General features: G+C 50.7%; 1 protein-coding gene across 1 annotated transcript; it reads right to left on the minus strand.

The window, feature by feature from the left end:
* Positions 1-5,998: 5,998 nt before the first annotated feature.
* ABCD1 (ATP binding cassette subfamily D member 1) lies at positions 5,999-26,081 on the minus strand. The gene is made up of 10 exons (XM_043974424.1): positions 24,533-26,081; positions 19,611-19,791; positions 15,271-15,413; positions 14,986-15,160; positions 12,798-12,892; positions 11,435-11,580; positions 11,152-11,297; positions 9,618-9,702; positions 8,100-8,225; positions 5,999-7,761 (listed from the first exon to the last, which is right to left on the minus strand). The coding sequence occupies exons 1-10, from the start codon at positions 25,454-25,456 to the stop codon at positions 7,533-7,535; spliced, it is 2,250 nt and encodes a 749-aa protein (XP_043830359.1). The 5' UTR covers positions 25,457-26,081; the 3' UTR covers positions 5,999-7,532.
* Positions 26,082-26,275: the final 194 nt, after the last annotated feature.

A 26,275-nucleotide genomic window follows, 5' to 3' on the forward strand; every position in this document is an offset into this window, starting at 1 on the left:
TGCCACAAAGCAATGATCCAGGAGGATCACCTTAGGTAGGAGGTAAGGAGAGAGTGCATTCTAGGCAGACAAAGACATAAAGAGATTTTTAAAAAATCCTGCTCTCTAACTTTTCACATGGGAATCTTGTGTGTTTCCTGCTTCCCAAGTAAACTGAGTCCCTCTGAACAAGAATGGTGGCCATGTGAGCTGAGAAAAGGGAAGTTGTCATTCTGGAGAGCAATTTGGAACTATGCCCAAAGGGCTATGGGACTGTGCATGCCCTTTGACCCAGTAATACCACTACTAGGTCTGTATCCCAAAGAGATCATAAAAAAGGGAAAAGAGGGGGGGCAGCTAGGTGGCACAGTGGATAAAGTACTGGCCCTGGATTCAGGAGAACCTGAGTTCAAATCCAGCCTCAGACACTTGACACTTACTAGCTGTATGACCCTGGGTAAATCACTTAACCCTCATTGCCCTGGGGGGGGGGAAGGTAAAAGGACCCACATGTACAAAAATATTTCTAGCAGCTCTCTTTGTGGTGGCAAAGAATTGGAAATCGAGGGAATGTCCATCAGTTGGGGAATGGTTAAACAAGTTGTACTGTATGAATGTAATGGAATACTATTGTGCTGTAAGAAATGATGAGCAGGGGCAGCTAGGTGGCGCAGTGGATAGAGCACCGGCCCTGGAGTCAGGAGTACCTGGGTTCAAATCCAGCCTCAGACACTTAACACTTACTAGCTGTGTGACCCTGGGCAAGTCACTTAACCCCAATTGCCTCACTAAAAAAAAAAAAAAAAAAGAAAAAGAAATGATGAGCAGGCAGATTTAATTTTAATTTTTTTTGGTAGGGCAATGAGGGTTAAGTGACTTGCCCAGCGTCACACAGCTAGCAAGAGACAAGTATCTGAGGCCGGATTTGAACTCAGGACTTCCTGAATCCAGGGCCAGTGTTTTATCCACTGTAACACCTAGCTACCCTGAGCAGGCAGATTTCAGAAAAACCTGGAAAGACTTAACTGGACTGATGCCAAGTGAAGTGAGCAGAACCAGGAGAGCATTGTACACAGCAACAGCAACATTGAATGATGATCAACTGTGATAGACTTGGCTCTTCTCAGCAGTGCAATGATCCAAGACAATTCCAAAGAACTCATGATAGAAAATGTTCTCCACATTCAGAAAAAAGAACTGTGTAAATTTGGAACTCTAAATCTTATGAAAATGAATGTTGAAAAAGAACTGTGGATTCTGAATGAAGATTGAACAGTACTATTTTAAATTTTGTCTTTGTTTTCTGTTTTTGAGGTTTTTCCCTTTTGTTCTGATTCTTCTTTCACAAAATGACTAATGCAGAAATATGTTTAATGTGATTGTACATATATAACCTATATCAAATTGCTTTCTGTCTTTTGGAGGGGGAGGGAGAAAAATTTGAAACTAAAAATCTTATGAAAACAAATGTTAAAAACTATCTTTAAGGGGCAGCTAGGTAGTGCAGTGGGTAGAGCACCGGCCCTGGATTCAGGAGGACCTGAGTTCAAATCTAGCCTCAGACACTTGACACTTACTAGCTGTGTGACCCTGGGCAAGTCACTTAACCCCAATTGTCTCACCAAAAAAACAAAAACAAACTATCTTTACATGTAAACAGAAAATAATAAAATACTTTTGTGATTTACAAAAAAAGAGAAAAGGGAAGTTGTCAACAGGATTTTATAATTTGTTGCTCAGTTGTTTCAGTTGTGCCCAACTCTGTGACTCCTTTAGAGTTTTCTTGGCAAAGATACTGGAGTGATTTGCCATTTTTTATAAACTTCCCATTTTATAATTTCAGTGGTTCCCTATCACCTCTAAGAAAAAGTATAGGGGGCAGCTAGGTGCTGCTGCAGTGGATAGAGCACCGGCCTTGGAGTCAGAAGGACCTGAGTTCAAATTTGGCCTCAGACTCAACTTATAAGCTGTGTGACCCTGGGCAAGTCAGTTAGCCTCGATTTCCAGAAAAGAAAAAGTATATAAACTCCTCAGGCTGGAGGTGTAATGATCTTCACAATGTGAAGATGTTCATGCATATCTTTCCTCTTATTTCACATTACTCCCTCTTCTACACACTCTCCATTCCAGTCAGGCCAACAAGCTGGTTGCTCAACTCAACATTTCATTATCCCTCTACCTTTGTGCATATGTCCCATGCCTGGGAGGTGGCAATTAGGTGATTCAGTGGATAGAAGGCTGGTCCTGGAGTCAGGAAGACCTGAGTTCAAGTCTGACCCTAGACACTAGCTGGTGTGACCCCGGCCAAGTCACTCTTATAGCCTCAGTTTCCTCATCAGTAAAATGGAGATGATAATAATAATAGTGCCTCCTTCCCAGGGTTTTTGGGAGGATCAAATGAGCTAGTATTTGTAAAGCACTTTGCAAACTTGAAAACACTTAACAGACACTATGGTGACGTTATCCTTCACATCTGCCTCTTAGAATCCCTCCCTTCAGAGGTGGCTAGGTGGTGCAGTAGATACAGCACCAGCCCTGAAGTCAGGGGGACCTGAGTTCAAATCTGATCTCAGACACTTAATAGCTGTGTGACCCTGGGCAAGTCACTTAACCCCAATTGTCTCTCCTTCCCCCCCCAAAAAATTTAAAAATAAAAATAATAAATTAATTAATTAATGAAAAAGAAAAGAATCTCTCACTTCCTCTAAAACGTAGTTCAGGGTGCCACCTTTCTGACCGCTCAAATTGTGTGTTGTTTTTTTTTTTTTTAAGTGAGGCAATGGGGGTTAAGTGACTTGCCCAGGGTCACACAGCTAATAAGTGTTAAGTGTCTGAGGTCAGATTTGAACTCAGGTCCTCCTGACTCCAGGGCCGCTGCTCTATCCACTGCAACACCTAGCTGCCCCCCCTCAAATTGTTCAAGTTCCCACCCCAAATAACCGTGTGTTTAATGACCTGTGTATGTAGTGCATCCCTCCAGTAGAGGGCAGGGACTGTTGTTGTTTGTATCTTGGGATTCCCCAGCGTGATTGTTTCCCCCAAGCCTCAGGACTTATCTATAGGTGCTCCCTACCAACAGAACCAAATGAAGCCAAAGCCAGGTGGAATGGAGCCCAAGGATGTTAACTCAGGTAGGAGGCCAATGCAGTTTTGTAATCTTTTCTCCCTAGGAGCCCCTTTCACTTCTTACACTTTCTTCCCCTTTGATTAAGCAGTAAAATAAAACAACGAATTGATGAATAAATTAATGTTTTCATTGTCTTATGGTTAAGTGGGAGGTGGGGGTGAGGGGGTGGGGTGGAGTGGCGGAACCAACAAAACCTTTACACCTACACTCCCTGGTGGCAGCAGAAGTAACTGCAAGATTAGAGGGAACTGGAGGAGTACCTTGGAACTCAAATCTACAAATCGAGTGAGAAAAGGTGAGCCTATAGTAGCAATTTATTCTGTCCCACTCTCCACTATTCTTTCACTCCCTTGAGTGCGACCATCTCCTGCCCCCACTCCCTTTCCCACCTCTGGTCTTCCTCCAAAGCCAAACAAAACAGAGCATCCAGTAACAGCTGCTAGTGGGTATAGAGTGGCACTACCAAACTCAAATAGAGGGGGGGGGGCAAATCCGTACAGAGGGATAACTGTGGCTCACATAGCAACTTAATTTTAAAATGTAATATTATTTCTATTTTATTGCATTTTGTCTATTTTGTTAAATATTTCCCAATTGAGGGGGCAGCTAGGTGGCGCAGGGGATAAAGCACCGGCCTTGGATTCAGGAGGACCTGAGTTCAAAATCCAGCCACAGACACTTGACATGTACTAGCTGTGTGACCCTGGGCAAGTCACTTAACCCTCATTGCCCCACCAAAAAAATATTCCCAATTACTGATTGCTCCTGTCTCCTTTGGTGGATCTTCATCCAAGTCATGCCCACTAAAGGCAGGTGTCTCCTAGACCTCTATCTTGGGCCCTCTGTCTTCTTATTCTGTACTATTTTTTTCTATACTATTTCATTTGGTGATCTTATCAGCTCCCGTGGATCATTTCTCTGCAGCTGTTTTTCAGATCTATTTATCTAGCCCTCACCTCTTCTTAAAAATTTTAGTCTCTGGGCAGATAGGTGGTGCAGTGGATAGAGCACCAGCCCTGGATTCATGAGGACCTGAGTTCAAATCTGGCCTCAGACACTTGACACTTACTAGCTGTGTGACCTTGGACAAGTCACTTAACCCTCATTGCCTGCGGCCCCCCCCCCAATTTTTTTAGTCTTGTACCTCCAAATTCTCAGTGGACATCTCAAACTGGATAAACTTGACATGTCGAAAACCAAAATCATTCTTTCTCCTAAAACCTTTCCTTCGGGGCAGCTAGGTGGCGCAGTGGATGGAGCACTGGCCCTGGATTCATGAGGACCTGAGTTCAAATCCGGTCTCAGACACTTAACACTTACTAGCTGTGTGACCCTGGGCAAGTCACTTAACCCCAATTGCCCCCAAAAAACCCAAAACAAACCAACAGACCTTTCCTTCTTTCTAACTTTCCACTTACTGTCAAGGGTACCACCATCCTCCCTGTCATCCAAGCTTGAAATTTGTCATCCTTGACCACTCACTTTCACCTCCCATATTCAATCTGTTGCCAAGAGCTGTCAAGTTTTACCGTCATGACATCGCCTGAATATGCCCCTTTCTCTCCTCTGATCCTGCCACTTACTCTGGTGAAGGACCTCATTCCCTCATGCTTGGACTATTGCAATAGCTGCTGATGGGGCTCCCTGCTTCAAATTTCTCCCCATTTCTAGTCCATCCATCTCCATTAGGCTGTCAAATTGATCTTCCTAAAACACAGGTCTGACCATATCACTCTCTGCCCCCCTCCCCCAACACGTGGCTGCGGGATCAAATATGAAATCTGGTTTGGTGTTCAAAGACCGTTATAACCTGCCCCCTGCCTAGTCGTCTTCTTCTTTTTGTTTGTTTTTTGCGGGGCTGTGAGGGTTAAGTGACTTGTTCAGGGTCACACAGCTAGGAAGTGTCAATTTTCTGAGGCCAGTTTGAACTGAGGTCCTCCTGAATCCAGGGCTCCACTGCGCCACCTAGCTGCACCCCTCTGCCTAGTCTTCTTATACCTTACAACTCAGCCCTCAGCACCTACTTTTCTATCCAATGACACCCGACTTTTGTTTGTCACACGAGCCATCTCCCAACTTTGGGCACTTTCTCTGCCTATCCATCATGCCTAGAATGCTTCTCTCTGCCTCCTGGCTTCTTTCCAGTCCCACCTACAATCCCACCCTCTATAGGAAGTTTTTTCCCTTTGCCCCTTAATTCTAGTGCCTTCTCTCTGATTATTTCAATTTTCCCGTCTATAGCTTATTTGTCTCTTGTCTCTCTCATTAGACTGTGAGCCCTTGGGAGCAGGGCCTAGGCTTTCTTTATAGCCTCAAAGCTTAGAGCCGAGCCTGGCCCTTAGGAATCGAATATTGTGTTTATTGACGGACCAAGGATCCCGTTTTACAGACAGGCAAATAGGTTCTGAGGTTTGCTCCTAGTCACCACTGTCAGGGGCAGAATTTGAACTTGGTTTCTTTACTGCTAATCATGCCACTTCCCTGTCTGTAGCAGGCATCTCGATAATACTTGAAGGTCTGTGAAGGCACTTGACATCTGGCTGCTACTAGAGGTAGCGACCCCCTCCCCTCTTTTATGGAGGAAAAGGAGTCTCCCTCGGACTTGTCCAGGGTCACACAGCTGCTAGGCGTCCCAAGCCCATAATGTACACAAGCTACACGAAGATGCCCAGTCCTCCTTCCTCCTCCCCTCTAAAATGATAGCTAAATTACCTTGCCCCCATATCGCTCTGCCCAGAACAAAAGATGATATACCATAAACGCTTAGAGATCTGCACGTGAGAACAAATTAGAGTTGATTGGGGTTGGGAGGAGATAGAGGCCTCAGGCTGTGGGTAGGGTTAGCCCAGTCCCGTCAAACACCCTCCCCCCAATAAAGAGGCAGGGACTAGATTTCAAACACATTTTCTTTACTGAGAGGGTGGGAGAGGACAGGAGGGCCCAGCTCACCCCCAGCCCCAAGAAGGAGAGCTAAGGCACGTGGCTTCTGTTGAGTTTCCATCCACAAGTGATTGTGTGGGTTTGCATAGTTGACTCTCCTCCTTAGTACACTTTGGCATTGGGGAGGGGGCAGGGGAAGAAACGAAGGGATTCCTCACAGCATCTATCTCCTCCACGGGGGTGGGAGGGTGGGGGAGGAGTAAAGTGGTTTTGGCAAGCAGAGGGATATACTTCCCCCTTCCCTAGGTCCCTCACTTCAGTGAGGTGGCATGGGGAGTTGGCTGGTTGGCTGGTAGGTAGTTGGCAGTGTTAGCTGGTGTCAATGGGAGTTGGGGTGAGCCCACAGCTACAGGTGACAACCTGGGGGGAACTGGCCTACACGAGCAGTGACCACTGCTCCCCTTCTCCTTTCCACCCCGTCCCCAGTACTGATACACCAGGACAAAAGCATGGGCAGATCAAACCCTTCATGCCAACAAAACTTGGGCAAAGGAGTACTCCCTCTAACCTCTGTCCCTACCTCCCCATCTCTCTGGTGGAATACTCACATTGGCAATCATCACAAATATAAAACTGGATCAAATAAATTACTTAAAAAAAGAGAAAGAAAAAGACCAAGATAGTACTATTGAGAGACCGAGAAAAGACTACATTCTCATCAGTAGGAAATATTGTGCAACTCTTCCTCTTATGGGAGGGTGGGTGGGCAAGGGCTCTTTGGAACAACTGGTGTTGGAGAAGATTGATGAAGTGGTTCCCAGTTTGCCAGGAGACCACTTCAGTTTGGCAGACGGGAAGATGTCTTGGTGAGAGGTCCCTACTTTGGAGAAAGGGGAAGGGACAAGAGAAGCAGTGAGAGAGGATCATGAGCAAATATGCAACCCTCCACGTGGACTGTGGCTGGCCATGTGGCAGGAGTGGTCCCAGGCTCCCCACTCACCATATCTGTTGTGGCACAGAACCTAACACCTCTGCCTTCATCCAAGAATACTCGATGAGGATGCTTGGTGGAACAAGTGGGGCAACAACCCGGCTCCCCCTCCCCCCCACCCCCCAGAGAAAAGGAAAGGACCCTGGCTACATACATGCTATCTACTTCACAGTTACTAATTACCACCCAGCCCCCCTCCCCCTTCCTCCCTCCAGCTAATCCAGACCTGGGGCAGGACAGGTTGTTGGCTGGGCACGTGGCACAGTGACTAAAGATCTCCCCAACTTTCCCTCCCTCAGGCCCCTCCCCAACCAGGAAACGAGTCCCTAGGCAGGGAGGGGGACCAGAACCACAGGGTTCTAGCTATATCCTTGGGAGGGGTAGGGCAAGGGAGACCCCACTGCTTCCTGTGCAAGATCTGGGGAGATTTCTGGGGCAGGGGGACAGGATGAGGGAGGGCCATGGGTTAAGGGACACAGGACAAGAGTGTCCAGGGATATTTGGCTATGGGAGGGCCTCCTGGGCCAGAAGCAGGCCCAGGCTGAGGCCAGGGCCTCAGGGGCAGGGGCAGGAGGACTGAGATGGGTCAACATGGTGGAGGTCTGCATCCTCGCCGAGGATCTCGCAAAGTTCGCTGAGACGCTGTTGCATTTTGGGGATGCCTGCCAGCTGCTGCTCCAGACGCTGTTTTTCTTCTCTCAGGGTAAGGCGGGTGGCGGTGTCAAGCTTCTCAAATTTCCAGCCCCCTTCACCATCAAACTGAAGCAGGTGTGTATGATACTTCCTGTTGGGTGAACAGGAGGAAGCCAGTGGGTGGGCGCCCAAGCACTAGGTCCTGGGCTAGCTCTTCCTAAGCTGGCACCTCTACTCTGCACTGTCACCCTTTCATATTAGCTCCTTCATGCAAACAGCTCCCCCATATCCTCTCTGTTCCCTCTACCCAAAGGGCAATCCTCCATGCAGCTGGCTGATTCCTGTGTGGGCTGGGCCTTTGGGAGGGAACTGTGAGCCCCGAACAGAAATGTGAGCCAGCCAGACCAAGAGGGTCTCCATTCAGGACTCAGCTGGTAGAAAGCACCATGGCTGGAGCTTGGTGCTCCATCTCGGGGAGGGGACACCTACCACAGGGAGGGCCGGTGGGTGATGGAGAGCAAGGCAATGCCTGCATCCTTGGCAGCCTGGAAAATCTTGCCTTCCACGTCAATGCTCACAGCACTGGTGCATTCATCCAGAAGTGCATACTTGGGCCTGGAGGGAGACAATGAGGAACACAAATCCTTCCCCTTAAAAACCCCAAACCCTTCTTATTCTCACTGTTGCCTGGTCACAAACCCTACCCACCCCTCAAGGCCAGTTCAAGCCCCATGTCTGCTAGGGGCAAGACCTTATGACAGTCAGTCAGTTCACTTTTCTGGGCTTCAGTTCCATCACCTGGAAAAGGAAGGGGTCAGGGCACCATGATACAACAAAACGAAGGAAGGCTTCAGAGTCACAGGACCTGGATTAAAATCCTGGTTCTGGGGGCAGCTAGGTGGTGCAGTAGATAAAGCACCAGCTCGGGATTCAGGAGGACATGAGTTCAAATCTGGCCGCAAACACTTGACGTTTACTAGCTGTGTGACCTTGGGCAAGTCACTTAACCCTCACTGCCCTACCAGAAAAAAAAAATCCTGGTTCTACAATTTACTATGCCATCTTAGGCAAGTGCCAAGTTCTCTAGGCCTCAGCTGGTTTTCCAAAACTAGCTTTGGACTTGCAAAATCCAAGGCCTTTCCCCCACCCACTGGAGAAGCCAAGGACTTCCCTGAGAGTCTGCCTAAGCCTCCAGAGGCTCCTGCTCACCCCTGCCACAAGCGAGTAAGAGGGAAGGCAGGAGGCAGGAGGCAGGCTGGCAGAGGGCGTGGGCTCTGCCCTGGGACACACCTAGTGCTTTCTGGCTTCTCAGCACATGCCACTCTCAGACTGAAGACCCTTGGGATAGGAATTCCAAAGGAGATCGTTTCTCCTGCTTAATTTCCCAGCATCGCTAGCCAAACACACTGCCTTTCTAGGACTCAGTGCTTCTGTGCCCTATCCACTCACTGGCCCAAGTCTGGACTGTCTGGCTTTCCTGGTCAGAGACTAGACCTGGTAGACCCCCCCATACCCCTCCCGGGTTTAGTACATTTAGTGCATGTTAATGAAGAAGAAACCTCTGAGGACCTGTCCAGTGCCACATCTCTGATCTCAAGCATCCATTAATGAGGAAAGGGATCAAATTCCCAACTACTTAGACCAGGCTTGTGGGTGAAAGGACACAAATGGCAAAAGGCCAGGCCCACAGCCTTCCTGCCCCTGGCCCAGGGACCCTGAGGTGTACCACGTCCCCACCTCTGGGGTTACCCCCAGACCCCTCATCTGAGAAGACAAACCATCCTGAAGTGTGGTTTTTCTTTCCAACCTGGACTCTCTCCCATCACTTTCTTCTGTTCAGGAGAACAAAATGGCCTCAGCCTCTTGTTGGGCCAGCTCTGAGGCTTTCTTGAGTCTTCTCATCTGTGGATGCCCCAGAGGGACATCCCAATATACCAAGAGACTGCCACCCCCCACTGCCTTGGCCACTTGGGCCTGGTCACTCTCTCCAGCACAACCCTAAGTAACCTGTGATAGAACATTCGGGCCATTCCAATTCTCTGCTTCTCCCCACCGGACAGGACATCCTTCCAGTCACAGGAAGCCTCCCAACCTACAGAAGGAGGGAAAGGAAGAGGCTCCAATGCAGTTCAAAGGGTTTGTTTAGCAGCTGTACTATGCCTAGGCTTGTGCCAGTGAGTGCTCTCAGAGGGGTGGGGAAAAGACAAGATTGCTCCTTGTCCTGGAGTTGGGCCTAGTGTGGTAGGGTTTGACAGTACTTAGCACTTCTATATTTAAGATGTGCAAAATGTGTTACTTAGATGATCTTATTGGACCCTGACAGGTCAGTGCTCTTATTAGCCCCATTTTACGGATGAAAAAATTGTGGCCGAAAGAGATGAACTGGCCTAAGTATGTGAGTCTGGACTTGAACTCAGGGCCCTTGACCACACTTTGCTTCCAACAACCCTGGGGTGGGGAGGTAGTTCGACTCATTTACATTTTACAGCTGAAGAAAGGGATGCTCTACAACATTAGTGACCAGTCAATAAGAACTGAGGACTGTGCTGGAACCGGGGTCGCACAGCCAGGAAATGGCTCTGAAACCCAGTCTTGAGAGTCCAGAGCAAGCATGCTGGGGCTAGGGTTTGCAACAGTGTAGTCAAGAATATAAAAACGAGGGGTTAAACCGTCAAGGTTTAAACAAGCCAAAAGAGTGGTCTTGGGCAAGAGCTGCCCATCGGAGTCAGGCTTCTTCCCTCTAGCTGGTCTCCAATGGAGAAAGGAGCAGTACGAGGACTGGAGTTCCTTGGGAATGAGCAGGCCTTGTGGCAGGCCTGAGAGCACTGGAGGAGCAGGGAGAGGACAGCAAGGGAGGAGAGAGCACATGAGCCAGGGTAGGGATGAGCCTGATGGATGAGCGGGGGGGACCCAGGACAACACTGCTCTAGCTAGAATGAGAGACTGTTTATCACAGTGCCTGGCACAGCACAGGCATTGCCTAAATGTTTGTTCCCTTCCTCGGAGGAAAAAATGGATGGATGCACTACCATGTCACTGGGTCCATCAGAGCCCAGGCTGGGGGCCACTCTCCTTCCCCCCCCCCCGACTCCGCCACAGCCCAAAGAGTACAGAGGGGAGAAGGCCCGGTGACAGAACATTCTGACAGCTTTCCCTCATGATCACAGAGTTCCCAGGCTCCAGCATTTCCCTGCAATGGGTATGAACAGAGCAGACTTCTTTCTGTCCCTGCTCCAGACGGTCTCTTCTGTGGCCTCTGATTAAATCCCCTGTGTTGGGGAGCCCTTTGACCAACTGCCAGATGAAAATGGGGATCAGGGCTAGAGCTTCCACAAGGAGAGAGAAGAACCTGGGCTGCGGGGGTAGGGGGGAGCTGGCCAAAAGCCAGGGCACAGCTGTCTAGGCCACTCCGGGAGGCCAATGCGAGAACATGTACCGTCTATGCTGTGGAAAGGCAACTCCTATGTGCCTGGATGTGGGGGTGCTGGGGAAGGGGGGGCCCCCATCAAGCCAGGACCTCCCCCAATCCCTGAGCACTCACCTCCTTCCCTCTGGACAATGTGGTTGAGGTTCACAATGTCCAATATGGCCTCCAGGTAGCGGTCGGAGTAGCCTTTCCTTTTCATGTCCTCTACTGTGTCAGGGTAGATCACCTGGTCCCTCAGAGAGCCCACTGACATGTAGGGCCTGTGAGAGACATGTGGGGGTGGGGGGTTGGGGGGGGTTAGCTGTCCACCCATGAACTGGCTTGGCTCCTTGCCCTGCCCGTGCCATCCCAATGAGTGGCTTCTGTTTGGGCCTTGCAGGCCTGTAGTCTTACTCACCTCTGGGGGATATAGAACATACGCTGCGGTGGGGGTTTGTAGAGGACTCCAGAATAGGCTGGCCAAAGCCCCCCTAGAATGCGGAACAGGGAGCTTTTGCCACAGCCATTGGGGCCAGTGATGAGCAGATGCATACCTTCTTCCACCTATAGGGGGAGACATAGGAGAGGGAAGCCTTGTGGACTAAGGGAGACTTCCATTCCCTCCCCTCTTTTCCTCCCCATTCCCTGCTGCAGCAAGTTGGAATCTTGAGCCTGCCAGTCAAAGGCATCCACGGTCTAGCTCCGTCCCACCATTGGCCACTCTCCTTACTTGGCTCATGGCTACCTCCAGAACTTTGTCTGGAAGGTCCTAGGCCTTCCTTCCTGGCCCCATGCCTTTTAAAGCCTGCCTCAGGTCCCACCTCTCCCAGGAAGCCTTCTCCAGCACTTAGCTTGCTCTTCTACCCACAGTGCTGCTGGGGTTTTGCCCTGTCTTCCATATAAGCATGTGCTAAGCAAGCACTTGCTGCCTTTCAAAGCCTCCCGTCCTTCCTTTGAGGCCTTCCTTGGGCCCACCTTCCTCCACACACATTGATCTCTCCTTTCTCTTAAGCAGTACACTTCAAATTGGCATCAGTTGACTTAACACTCAAACGTTCTGTTTCCTGTTCAGGAATCTGGTTTGTTCCCAGGTGATCAGACGCTCCCTGGGAACAAGCACTGAGAGGTCTTTTCTCTCTTCTTTCCCTTCCCCCAACTGCCCCATGCTGGGCTCCATGAATAAGGGATGACTGGCCCACCTGGGCCTTTCTCTCAATGGAAAGCTTCCCTAGTGCATGTGCAAGAGACTTTCCTTCTCAGCTGACTGCCTTGCAGGCAGAACTCAGCCCTTGGACTAATAATACGGCAGACCTTTTCTGCTCATAGGTCACTAAGAGCAGGAGGTTCAAAGGGTAATGGGGGCATGGGGAGGCAAGGCTGCAATTGCTTTCCCTATCTGCCTGGAAGGTGGGAGGAGCTGATCCAGAGCTGACTGAGAGATAGGAGAACTGCTAGCAGCCAGGGCCAGGGACCCTTGGCCACTTCTTGACAATTACTTGATCAGCTCTGCCCTGTTGGCAGCAGATGTGGCCGCTCACACTGACCTTGGAGCCGGGGGCATCGTCCTGCCGCCAACACATGCGGGCCTGAGGTGGATCTCTGGGGAAGCCCTCTCACCTCCAGATTATGGTACCATAACCAGAGCTAGAAGGAACCTCGGGAACTCTCTAGACGTGACAGTGGGTAGCATTAGCTGCCTGCCTTCACACTCCCTCCTCGCTGCCCCTAGAGAAGCGCCTGACAGCACATGGAGCCTCCAGCTCCTCTGGGCCTCGGCCTACCCTGATGTTGAGGTTGGCCACCACCACGTCTCCTGTTGGGGTGATGATGGGGATGTTCTCACAGATGATCCCCTGCTCCACATCCACTACCTGGCCTGAGGGGAAAATAAAAGGGAGAAAGAGCAAGGAAGGCTGGTTACCCCGAGGCAGGCAAGCAGGCAGGCATGGGGGGTGGTGGAGGGCTGCCCAGGGAGAGGGGCAGGCTGCTGAGAAGCCTGGGAAGGCACCAAAGAGCCCAAGAGTCGCGGCTCCCCAGGAAGCCAGTGAGAATCCCACTGAGTTGTCAGAGGATGGAATGCAGGACAGGCCACAATGATGAGGAAGTGACCAGGAGCTGGGATGGGGCACGACTAGGAGGCTCTTCCTGGATCCCTGCATATAGTCTATTGGGGGGTCCCCAAGGGTAGAAGCCATCATACCTAATGCTCTGGGAACAGGAACAGTCTCTCCCTTGCCCACCTCCAAGTCATGTCTCAGCTCCCCTGCCTGGCTCTCCACATTTCACCCATAGTCCTCCAATCCACACACTTCAGATGTATGCATACTCACACATGTTCTCACACTCATACACACCTGAACACACAGCTGGATGTACATATATATGCACTTCTACACAATCCACACACACATACACACATTTAGGCATGTGTACATACATACTTGAGCATGTACACATTCATACATAGACATATACGCACATATGGTCACATACTCTCACACACACACATTCGGATGTATATGCACATGTATTACATACTCACATATATACACATTCAGATGTGTACACACACGTTCATATACATGACTCAGATGTGTTCAGATGTACGCACATGCTCAAGTGTACACATGCACACTTGAGCACACACACTCCTATACAACTCACACACACACATGCGTTGCCATTTATTCACCCCCACCCCCCACCTTCATCCTCATCTCTGTGCCCATCTCTCCAAACCCGGTGACTCTCCTCCCAACCCTTCCCTAAACACTCCTTATACATGTCTCTCCTACCATCTAGCCAAGTGGAACCATTTCCCCATCACAGACAGTCTATCTTAGATCATTTGCAATTGTTCCTCCATAGACACCCTGGTTCCCTAAGAACTTGATTAGAAGCCTCAGAGTAGAGGGCAGGGCTGGAGCCTTAGCTCTGTCCAGTGCCTAGGGCGATGCTAGTCACACAGTAGGGGATCAATGATGCCTTGCCTGGAGTTCTATGTCTAAAACTCGTGTGGGCAGAATGACTGACTCTAGAGGCCAGCACAGGATTTGAACTAGGCAGGGGCTACAAGGAAATGGAGGGCTAGGCAGAAGAGAGAGCAGGGCAGAGACAATTTGTGGGCACTCTCAGATGTGGGAAGGCACACATGTGTGAGAACATGCACATACATGTGAGTGTTCACATACGTGTGAGTGAGTGTGCACATGTGAGTGTGTTCACACACATGCAAGTGAGAGCATGCACACACTGGGATCATATGTAGACATCTGTGAATTTGTGCAGTAGATGGTTACAGGGCATCTACATAGAGAAGTTGACAGAGATCCCAGAGGGCACTGGACCAGTAGGAATTCCTTAACAACAAAGAGATGGTCCAGCAGCCACTCAAGGACCATGCACAACAGTTGATTGGAGTCAGCGGGCCTGGCATAGTAATTACCTCCTCATGGGACTCTGAGCAAGTTACCTTTCTGGGGTTCAGTTTTCTCGCCTGACTAGATGATCAATAACACCCACTTTCCCTTTTATCACCAAGTCTAGCTTGTGTGCTATGACATGTAGCTGCAGCAGCCGCCAACGGGAAGAGCCACATGACAGATAAAGCATGCTCCCCTGGGGGTGGAAGGGGAGGAGGCTTCTGTACCCAGTGTGGCCACTTAGGGAAGACTTCACTAAGGACAGGAACCTCGACAGGGCCCTGAAGGATAGGGGGGATGTAGAGGGACAGAGAGGAATCGAGAGGGTAGGCAGGAACCATATAAACTTGGTCCATCTGGTGCAGGGGTAGAGGGAGATGAGTCTGGAAACACAGGGCAGAACTGAGGCGGAGGGGACTGTGAACAATACACTTAAAGAGGCGATAGGGAACCATGGAGACTGATGAGTAGGGGCAACACAAGATAGCAACCATTCAATAAAGGCAACAGGTGCATGAATGAAAGGGGACAGAAAGTGGGTCCTTACCTTTGATTTTCAGGGGTCCCTCCATACGCACCCCGTGTCTCATAAGAGCTCCAGTTCTCACCCTTGTTGGGGAGTCCTCGAGCTCCCCAGGCCTCTTGAAACTACCTCGCTGCACATCCTCGAACACTTGGAACATCTCATACACTCGGGCAGTGTAGCCGGCCAGCTCTGTAACCTGGGCGGGGGTGGGGGTGGGGGTGGGGGTGGGGCAGAAGAGGCGAGGAGAAGTCAATCTTGGCTTGGCCCTCAGACAGGCGGCCTGGAGCAAGCTGGGGGCAAGAGTACCTCCTTATAGGATGACATAACTCGCTCGATAGCGTCTGCAGCAGCTGTGAGCAGGTTACGGGCAATCGTGAACGCCTCGGTGCGCTCACTGACCAGGTCTTCTTCCTTCATCTCCAAGGCCGCTTTCTTTACTGCCTCTGAGTCTGTACAGGGGCCGGGGGAAGAATGGAAAGTTAGCCACTGGCCTCACCTTTCACATGGCCTGGCCTTCTGGGCAGCTCCAATCCCACCTTCACACAGCAAGCTTCCTAAGGCAGGCATTGCATCATGGGATCCCTGTGCTCAAGGATCTCCAACAGTTCCCAATTGCTTCCTGGACAATATGCAAACTTCTTGGATGGCTATATTCAAATCCCTTGGTAACCTGGGCCTAACCTACTTCATAGTTGCACCCTACAAGTACCCCCTGCTCCAGCAAGCCCGCTTTTCTCACTGCCCCAAATACACCTTGCCTCACATTGCCCCATGCGCCTTTTAAGGCCCAGCTCAAAGTTGATGCCACCATGAAGCCTTCCCTGCCAGCCCAGGCTCCTTCCTTTGAACTCCCATGATACTGTCTGGATCATTCATTTGGCATATTTTCACATGGGAGAGAGGTTTGTCTCTCTACTTTGACCGGAAGCTCTTGGAGGGGGGGGGGGGGAATGAGGTCAGTGCTGGATGCTGCTTTGTCATCAGCCTGCCCTCCACAGCATGGTCTCAGAAATTGAATAGGGTAGCAGGGATAGTCCCATTCCTTCCCCCTTGTTCTCTCCAGCTGGCTCTGGGCTGAACATGGGCAGTAACTAGAGTGGTTCTTGGAGACCCCCAAGACAGAACCAAGTATTTGGAACATATTCAGTCCCTGGCTTGTCAAGAACAGGGCTGGGACTGCCTATTTTTCTGGGCTGGGCACCCAGTTTAATGACTAGCTGACAAGGAACGGAGAGTGGACAGAGTACGGAGCTACTCAGGAGTTTCAGGAAATCCATATTCTAATCTTGGCTTTGCTACTTGGTTTCCCCATGTGTAAAACAGGGGGAATCATCTCGGCTCTACCTATCTTACTAGGTCGTCATGAGGACCAACTGAGACACTGGAAGTGAAATGGCCTGAACAAGTCTAGTGCTTGGCATGTAGAGGCGTGCCAAGGGCCTTCCTAGCCATGGGTCACCTCTGCCCCACAGCCCTCAATCCTTCTTTGGGTGGGGCAGACAAGAAGGCAGCCTTACAGCCCCCAGCACACTCTGTATGGTCCCAATGGCAATGGTTGGTGCCTCTCTGAACCCAGAGGGATTTAACTAGCTAACCTCTCTGGCCCTCCCTGGACCAAAGACTTCTGTCACCTTCATCTGGGGGTGAACCAATGATGAGAGATAGATGTATTTCTGGCTAAGGAGAGACAGGGGACTGCCATCCCATCACATAAAGGGAACCTGGCTACAGGAATCAGCAGTCACCACTTCTGCAACAAACATGGTACTGAGAAGCTATTTGGAATCATGGGTTCTGGGCATTGGAAGGGATGTATGGGATCATCTAGTTAAAACCCTTCATTTTCCAGATGAGAAGGTGAAAGCCTAGGGAACCTACACCGTGCTGGGAAGGGGGAGGCATCAGGGAAGAGGGAGGGGAAGAATTCATTACAAGAAGTCATACTACAAGTCTGCAAGGTCTGGAGTGAAAAGGCAGCTGATGCCCGTGGCAAAAACACTGGACTGGGGAGTCAGGGAACTTCAGTTTGTGCTACAGCTTTGCCACCTACCTGTGGAATCTTTAACAAGACCCTTCTGAGCCTCATCTGTAAAGTGAGGGGGTTGGGCTGGCTAATCTCTAAGGTCCCCACTACCTCTAACATGCCACGCCTCTATGGTCCTCCATGGAATGCACTGGCAAGTAGGGGAAAAGGACTCTGAAGAGGGGAAAGAATGGGTTGCTGCCTACTGAACAGTGAGATGAGAGCATTCCAGGGCACCATCCACTGGGCACAAGGGCTAAACATACGCAAGCCCAGTGAGGTCAGACACATATGGGAGCAGAGCCCTCCTTGCTCAAGCAGTGGGGGCAATGGCAGCAGCAGGTGTCCATTAGGCACAATCAGATCCTGGACATCTCCTTCCAGGTGAGACCTTATCCGGTTATCTGTGTGTGATCAGGAAGTTACTCCTGAAGACTCTGGGCAATAAGCCATTTTATCAGGATGAGGGAATCTGCCCCTTCAGCTAAGAGGCTCTGAATCTGCTAATTTAAATTCTAGTTCACGTCCAGTCCCCAGTGGTCAGCTTTCTGTCGGCAGACCTCACTGGATCAGTTGAGCATTAATTGTCTTTTTTCATGACTCTGTGTCTTGTCTTCTCCACTAGAGAGTGACTTTTATTTGTATATCTCTCATAGTGTCTTGCATAAAATAGACAGCTTAATGTTTGTTGAATGAGTAGATTGTACTCAATAAATATTTCATAGTCATGAAATGTCAGACTTGGAAGAGATCATCTAGTCTGGCTCTCTCATTTTACATATGAGGAAAATGAGGCCAGAGAAGGGTAATGATTTTAACACAGCAGTTATTATTCCCCTCCCCATCCCCCCAACATGTACCAGCCCCATACACACCCTGTAGATGACAGGGGCTGGAAAACAAGCCAAGTAGTATTTGGAGCATGAAACTTCCTTAGGGTCAGGTAATTGAAGGCTTGGCTATATTGTGTGTATGTGTATGTGTGTATGTGTTTGCCCCCTTCTCCCCAACAGTTCTAGAAATGCTACCTATATTAATAACAAAAGAACAAAATCAAAGGCACACACATTAGCATAGGAGACAAAACCATCCCTATCTGCAGATGACACAAAGACACACTTAGAAAACCCCAGAGAATCGGCAAAGAAACTGAGACAATTAATGGTTTCAGTGGGGTAGCAAGATAGAGACTAAATCCACAAAATCACCAGCACTTCTATACAATATTAATAAAAAAACCCCCAAAGAAATAAGAGAAATTCTATTCAAAATACCTATAAAATGCATAAAATATTTGAGTTAACCTACCAAGACACACCAAGGATTTATATAAATAAAACTACAAAACTTTGTTGGCAGAAATAAAGGGAGACAAATAATTGGAGGGACGTTCACTGCTCACGGTTAGGCCATGAGATAGATTTTTAGAACTAAACAAAATAACAGAAGAACAAAAGGTCTAGAATGTCAAAGGAAAAAATGAGAAAAGATTTGAATAAAGGGTGCATAGCATTAATAAAACTCAAACCATATCCCTTCCTGCTCGGACACACCTTGTTTTGGCAGGACAGGGAAAAAAATTAAGCTTGGGGTAGGGTAGGATTTTTCAGAAAGGCAGATAGCAGCTACCTACCAGGCCTATGGGGTCCTTGGTCATTATAATTATACAGTGTTAACTAGCCTGGCCCCATAGAAGAGTTAAGAAAATGCAACTCTTTTTTTTTTTTTTTGCCAAGGTAGGAGACTACAGCATAAACCATAGACATGGTGGATGTGTTGGCTGGTTTTGCTGACCTTTTTTCCCTTTTCTTTCTTATTCTTTGTCATAAGGGATCGCTTGTTGGGCATGGAAGAAGAGAGGGATATATTGGGAAATGAAGACAATGTTAAAAAGGGTATCAATGAAAATCAAATCAAAATTATACAGTGGTCAGTTCCTTATCTATAAAATGACCTGGAGAAGGAAATGGCAAACAACTCCAGTATCTCTGCCAAGAAAACCTCCAACGCTGTCTCCATAAAGGTTATCTGTGTTCCCTATGAGGGGATTCAATCTGAAAGAGGTGGGAAAAGACTGTGATGGATCCATCAATGGTTTAATAAGGAAAATAAACTGTGTGCACACTCATGCCTGAGTATATCTGTGTATTTGATGAGGGGTCAAATGAAGCTTTTTATGTGCAGTTTGGGTGGTTTGCCTGAGGAAGAGTACAAAAGGGTTGAGATGAAAAGAAAGAAAAATTGGGGTTAGTGGAGAAGATGTGTATATAAGGGCAGGGAAGAGTGAAATGGAAAGGATAACCTATTTTTAGTATAAAGAGCTGAAGCCTGGACCAGGAAGGAGTCAAGAGAACTGGGCTCTGGTCCTGACACAGCCATTAACTGAATGTAGGGCCTTAAGGCAGTGAACACAGACGTGGAGCAGGTACAGTGCATGGAGTTCTTCTGGTTCTTACAAGTGAACTCAGAGGTCAAGTGACTTAGCTCAGGGGATATGAGGAGTAGGTGGGAGAGCTGAGCCCTGACTGAACAGCTCTCTCCAATTCTTCTCCAGTCCCAGTGGGGGTCACATCGAGAGCTAGGCCCTTTTGTGGGCTCCTTCTCCCCACAGGGGTCCTCTTACCTGACTCTGAGTATCCAGTAGCAGTGATGATAGGCACAGCTACCATCACAAGGCCTGAGGCACTCCACACGTACTTCATGAGGAACTGTTCGAGCATGACGTACCAGAGCCTCTCCAGCAGAATGAGGTTAATCTGGGAGGCTAGGTCCTGGTAAGAGTGCTGCAGCAGGGCCAGCTCCACCTGGATGAAAAAAGAGGCTCAGGTACGGCTCGCCCACTCCCCCTGCCTTCGGGGACTGACCCCCTGCCCTTGTGAGCAGCCGTAATCATGTGACTGCAGAGACTCAAGAACCTGGTGTCCTGGACCATTTGAGGGATGAATCTCTTTTCAGAACCGTGGTTTTAATGTAAGAAATACATAGGCTTATGAAAGAAACCAGTGATATAGAAATAGTTATTTTTGGAAAAAGTTCATGGGACTTAGGTTAATAACCTCTAGTCTAAACCACTCTTTTCATTTTGTGTGTGTGTGTGTGTGTGAGGCAATTGGGGTTAAGTGACTTGCCCAGGGTCACACAGCTAGTAAGTGTCAAGTGTCTGATGCCGGATTTGAACTCAGGTCCTCCTGACTCCAGGGCTGGTGCTTTATTCACTTTGCCACCTAGCTGCCCCCACTCTTTTCATTCTTAACAATGGGAAGAGGAAGGGAGGGAAACCCTTGACAATGGTTGCCACTCAGGTATAAGGGACATTTACAAGTCAGACTTCAGAATTGGGGTAAACCTATGAAAGTATGTGTACACTCTGTATATGTACACACACACACACACACCCCACATGCATATCCACAGCTCAGTAATGGGTTTTGTTCCCAACAGTCCTTTACATTTAGATACTTTGGAACCAAGGTCATAGAGTTTACAAGTGGTGAGAGTCGACAGAAACAATGATAAAATGTACATGGTGGGCAGATTCTTGGGCCAGTCCACAAAGTTCTATTTAATCTACAATGTGGCTAAATGAAGCGACTTGGACTACATCTGTACCAACTGCACTATCTACCATATGTAACACTGTTTCTGTGAGATAGCTCATTCTGAGATGTTATTTGGGAAACTAAGGACACTTCTATCTCCATTGGTGCAGCCTTAGAAGTAACAAATGCTCGTTCCTCTCCCCTCCAGTCTCTTATCTCCTGTATAGGCTGAGACAACTTTCATTTCAATGGGCCTTTCAGGCCCTTCCAATATCTGTACATCTATTATCATTCCCCCAGCCCCCTTGGTTTACAGATGTAGAAACTCAGGAGGTAAATCGACTTGCCCAAGGTCACACAGCTGGTATCAGAGCCAGAATTTAAACTCAACACTATTTTCAAATTACCTTCTTGTCATAGAATCAGGGCAGGGAGAGGAAAGGAAGGGGGCTCTGTGGTAGTATCAACCCCAGAAAGGAGGAGAGACCATGGGCTTAAGAGCTGGAAGTGTCTTTAGAGTTAGTTCATCTAGTTCTTACAGATGAGGAAACTTGACATCAGGATCTAATTTCATGACCTGCTTTTGTCTCACCCTATTAAGCTGACCATTCCCTTCTCCAATACTGCTCTGAGAGCCTGAACTTGAAATCCTGAAACTCGGCTGACTGGGCCCTCTCCAGACACCTGGCGCCAAATTTCAGGCAGGCCCTGCTTGCTGGCCACTTTGATTCATCTCGGACTGACTCACTAGCTAGCGTCCACAGCATCTTCTTTTTCTTTCGCCTCCTAACCCCACCTCCATCAGCAATCTTGGCAGCTGACCTTGACTGTGCCTTTACAGAGAAGATGGTGGCAATCCACCGTGAGGTCCCTCAACTGCCCTCCTCCAAACACCCCCTTTCCTAGCCTTTCCTTTAACCTCAGTCTGGTGGGCCTCCTTAATTCTAGTCTCTTTGTTCAATTCGTCTCTCACACACTGGACAGAATCGCTTTTTGAATTTATAACTCGGATCTGGGAAATAGTCAAACTGGAGTCAGGAGCCCTGGCTCTAGCTGGGTCCTCAGGCAAATTGTCCTAGGACTGGAAAGCACCTCAGAGGCCACCTGGAGCTACTCTTTCAGTTTCCAGGTGAGGACACTGAGGCCCAAGGACCTGCCCAAGTCACACGGCTAGTAAGGAATAGAATCGGGATTCAAAACCAGCTCTGGTGACTCCTAAGCCATCGTTCTTTTAACTGTATCATGCTGCTCCAGGATCGTACAGCCAAAGTATATCTGTCAGGGTTGTAGAACTCGGGTCTCCCTCCCAGGCCAGCCCTCTAGCCACTATACTGAGGTTCTTAACCTTTTTGGAGGAACCTATGGACCCTTTCTCAGAATCACGGATTTAAATGCATAAAACAAAATACATAGTATTACAGAGGAAACCGATTAGATCGAAACATGGCTAGCACAATATTTGCAAAAGCAAATTCATGGAGCAGGGGTTCAGAAGTCCTCTCCGAAATTGCACTGTCTTATTATGCCCTGATCTGTACTGTAGCTATTTGCATAGAAGCCTTCCAACTCAGTACTAGACTGTAAGCTCCTTGAAGGCAAGGCTGCTGGTGGTTTTCCTCTCTGCATCCCCAACAGCATCTAGAGCAGGGACTCAGGAATGCTTCTGGAAGAGAACTGAGGCAAACGCAGCTGTCGCCCAGCTGCCACAATAGCTGTGTTGCTGTCCTGTGGCAAAAGCTTTGATAAAGCCAATAAGCACTCCTCCTCTAATTATCTGTCCTATAAATCCAGATTGGCAGAGATTGGATTGGGTTTGCTTGGAGCAAGTTCCACCAGTAAAGAGATGAGTCTGCATTCTTGGAGCACCCTCAGATCTAGAGTCCTGCTGGGCATGAGGGGAGGCAGGCCCTGCTTGACAATTTCACTACTGTCTTCCAAGGTCTCACTGGGGGAGCTTGGGGGTGGGGGGTGGGATCTGAAGTCTTCTGCCCTTTAGCTCAAAATCTTAAGGTAGGGGCAGGTCCCTGTCCTGGACGCTCTCAGAAGGTGAAGAGGGTGTACGGAATGCCTCCCCCTCCCCACTGGTTCTATCTGAATACACACTTTCCCCACAAGCCATGTGGCACCGGCCCAACAAATGCAGGAGAAAGGTTTCCTACAAAGGGATCTCAGAGAAAGACCCTCCCTTTCAGGGCCCCTTCCCACTAAGAGCTCAAGGTGCAAGTTCGTAGATGGGCAGGGGGACTTCGGAGACCTCCATTGGGCAGCGAAGGGTGAAAGTGAAAGAAGGAAGCCTGCGCCTGCGTGCTGGAGCAGCAGCCCACAGAAGGGGAGAGGAGGAGGCGATAAAGAGAGCATTGGCCTTGAGTAACCTTTCCCGGAGCCCCAGGGTTATGCAGCTAAGGCTGGGGCTCATTCCGCCTGGTTAGAACATTCCAGAGGCCCTAGCCACTGGCAGTGAAAACTAGAACAGATCTTATTCCTGATCTTTTTGTCGGGGGCAGTTTCTGCCAGAGGAAGGCAGGGACCCAGGCTGATCTGGGAGCCAGGCTCCCAAGAGGGCAGTGGGATTTGGCCAGGGTTGCGGAAGGGCGGTCACCCTCCCGTGGTAGGGAAGCCTGGGCAGGAAGTGGCCCATACTGGCCTTGTCTCCGGAGGGGCCCCTGTCGAGGTGGGGAGAACGAGCTCAAGATAGTCTTCGAGTATCTAATTCCCTAGCGGGAAATAGGTTATAGCAGAGTGTGGGAGGGGGAAAGGCTACAAAGAGAAAGCTGGCAGCCGAGGCCAAGACAAACAGGAGTTACACAACTCCCCCGTGACCTCTGTCAGCTCGGTCTGTTATCTCAGCATCCCCTCCTTCCCTCCCTTTCAAGGAAATGAGGAAGGGGGAGGGCCCCGGGGCCCCAATCTGGCCCAGCAACTCTGCAGGCAGGAGCCACTGAGGGATTGGATCCCAGAGAGGAGGAAGGAGGTCAGAAAAGGCCTGACCCCTAACCCCAAATGGCCAGTCAGTGCTGGTGCCGCTTGTTAACCCCGCTTGGGTCTGAGTCATTCTTTGAACACCCCCGCCTGGCAGAGGCCCATCACAGGGCTACCTGGGTTTCAACGACTGAGAATAGGGAGGGGTCAGACCATCAAGGAGCTGGGTCTTGATTCAAGCAGCTCAAGTCACATGGCAAAAGGCAGTTCTGGATTTCCCCCCTTCCCTGGCCCCAAGCTGCCCTTCTCCCTCCATTCGGGAACCCACAATCCTCCAGATTTCCCAAACTTTGAAAGCCCTGCAGTCTGTCTTTCTGAGTCCCTCTGACTCGGCATTTCTTCGTCCCCACCCCTCAGCATAAAAGCCAAGAGCTCCGGCCTCAGAGAATCCATCCCCAGTCCTTGGCTCATTCCCAGCTCAGTCATTAGGACAGACAGAGCCAGCCCAGGGACTTCCTGGGGCTCTGGGCAGAAGGGAGTTCGCCTACAGCATGGAAGAAGACTGGGAAGAACCTCAAGGAACATGGCTAGAGGGGGCCGGGCAGGCTCTTGGGAATGGAGAGAGACAAGCTGAGACTTGAATGGGATGCTCTAGTCTGAAACCGCTAAGATTTTCTGGCAGCCAGTCTCCAGAACAACATAAACAGAAGTGTAAAAGAATAGTTTGTAACATAGATGGCTCTGGGAGAGAACCCCTCACCATCATGATGGTGCCTTGTGCCAAGTACTCCTATGTCAATATCCAGCCTTTCCTGAAACCTCTCTTTTCTTCGACTGAACAGTCTGACCCCCCCCCCCCACCTCATATTTGGTTCCTCCTCCACCATTAACCCCATTACCCCTCCTCCCTTTCCTTCCTCATTTTTGCCACCAACTCCAAGGCCCGAAGAAGCCTTTCCCCAGTATGGGCCCAGCCTCCCGTTGCCTTCCCCCCCCCCCCGCCCCCGCACTCCTCCCCTTCTCTCCCCCCACAACCCTCCCCCTCCTCCCCCTCCCCCCCCACTCCCCACCCCCGTGGGCTCCCCACCTCGTGGCCTCCGTAGAAGGCGATCTCCTCTGAGTTGGCCACCACTCTGGAGTGCATGTAGCGCAGCTCCCCTTTGCGGCGGGCCTCCTCGGCCACCAGCTCCCCGAACTTGGGAGAGCAAGCCCGCAGCACCTTGGCCGTGAGGAAGACCACCAGACCGGCGATGGCCGAGGGCCAGGCCGTGCTGGCTCCCCGGGAGCGCGCCGTGCGCAGCAGGGTGTACGAGGTCACCGCCACATCGAGCAGGGGCTTGGTCAGGTTGGAGTAGAGGTGGGCCACGGAGGCGGCGAAGGCCACCACGTCCTCGGTGAGGGACTGGTCAGGGTTGCGCAGGCGGCCGTCCATGTTGCTCACTCGGTAGTAGGTCTGCTGGCTAAAGTAGAGGCGGTAGGCGTGCCCCACCAGGCGGCTGCGGAAGGCCAGCGCCAGGCGGCCCTCCAGGTAGCGGATGGCACTGTTCACGAAGGTGGCGGGCAGTGCGATGAGCAGCCACTGCAGCAGCTGCCAGCTGAAGGCCCGCGGCTGCTTGCGCACGATGCAGCGGGCCAGGCGGCCATCCAGGCGGGCCACGTACACAGACAGGAAGGTGCGGCTCACCAGGGCAGCCGTGTGCAGGCCCAGCAGGGCCGTCTCCCGGCACAGGACCTTGGGGAAGAGCAGCCGCAGTAGCCACAGCAGCCGCCGCAAGAACACGCGGTTGGCGCTGGCGCTGCCCCCGCCGGTGCCACCCGACGAGGCCGAGGTCCCGCGAGCCTCCGCCTCGGCCAAGGCCTGGGCCAGGGGGCCCGGCGGGGGCGGCGTCGCCAGGCACTGGCGGAGCAGGGGGTACAGCTTGTGCGCCCCGTAGGCGGTCAGGGCCAGCACTACGGCCAGGCGCCGCAGGGAGGCCGAGCGGGAGGGCCGCGGCTTCGAGAGCACCTGCATGGTGCCCGCCTGGGAGGGTGGGCAGGCACGCGAACTTCTCGCAGAGGTTGCTGGGAAGGTCGCCCGGGCAACTAGAGCCCCACGGGCAGGCCCCTCAGGCCGTTTCCTAGGGAACGGGGTGGGGGGTGCAACAGGGCGTCCACTGGGGTTGGTTGCCTCAGCAACCGACCGGGGATCTCTGTCTCTCTCTCCTCTGTGTCTCTCTTCTCTATCAATCTGTGTCTCTCCTCGGTGCCCCTCCTCTATCTCTCTGTCTTTTTTTCAGTCTGTCTGTCTGTCTGTCTGTCTGTCTCTCCTGTCTGCCTCTGCACTTTTTCTCTCCCCAGTTTGTCTCTCCTCTCTCTTCCTCTGCTCTCTCCTCTGTCAGTTTCTATCGGTCTTTACCCTCCTCAGGCAGTCAGTGATCCCTACCCGCCCCCCCCCACCGACAGCCTCGTGGACCATGTAGGGAGGCTCAGGATTTGGGGCGGAGGGGGTCCTAGGAAGGGAGTGCTATCTTCTCTTCCTCCTCCTCTTCTTCTTCTTCCTCCTCCTCCTCCTCCTCCTCCCAGGGCGCGGCCCCTCCCCAGGGCAGCAAACTCGACCGCTCCTCAGCCAGACTGGAGCGACAGTGACTCCGCCACCGGCCCATAATCCCCACCCACCCCTCCCCGGGGGCGAGCGAGATGGGGGGGGGGGAAGGAGGAGGAGAAGAGGAGGAGGAGGAGCTGCAGCTGCTTCGGCCCGCCGCGGGCTACAGCGACCCCGCCCACCTCACGCCTCTAGCTACTCCCAGCCCTGCCTCCGAAAACCATAGAGGACTTGGAGGACTAAGCTGGC

Source organism: Dromiciops gliroides, chromosome X, assembly GCF_019393635.1.
Source record: "Dromiciops gliroides isolate mDroGli1 chromosome X, mDroGli1.pri, whole genome shotgun sequence".
Lineage (NCBI taxonomy): Eukaryota > Metazoa > Chordata > Mammalia > Microbiotheria > Microbiotheriidae > Dromiciops > Dromiciops gliroides.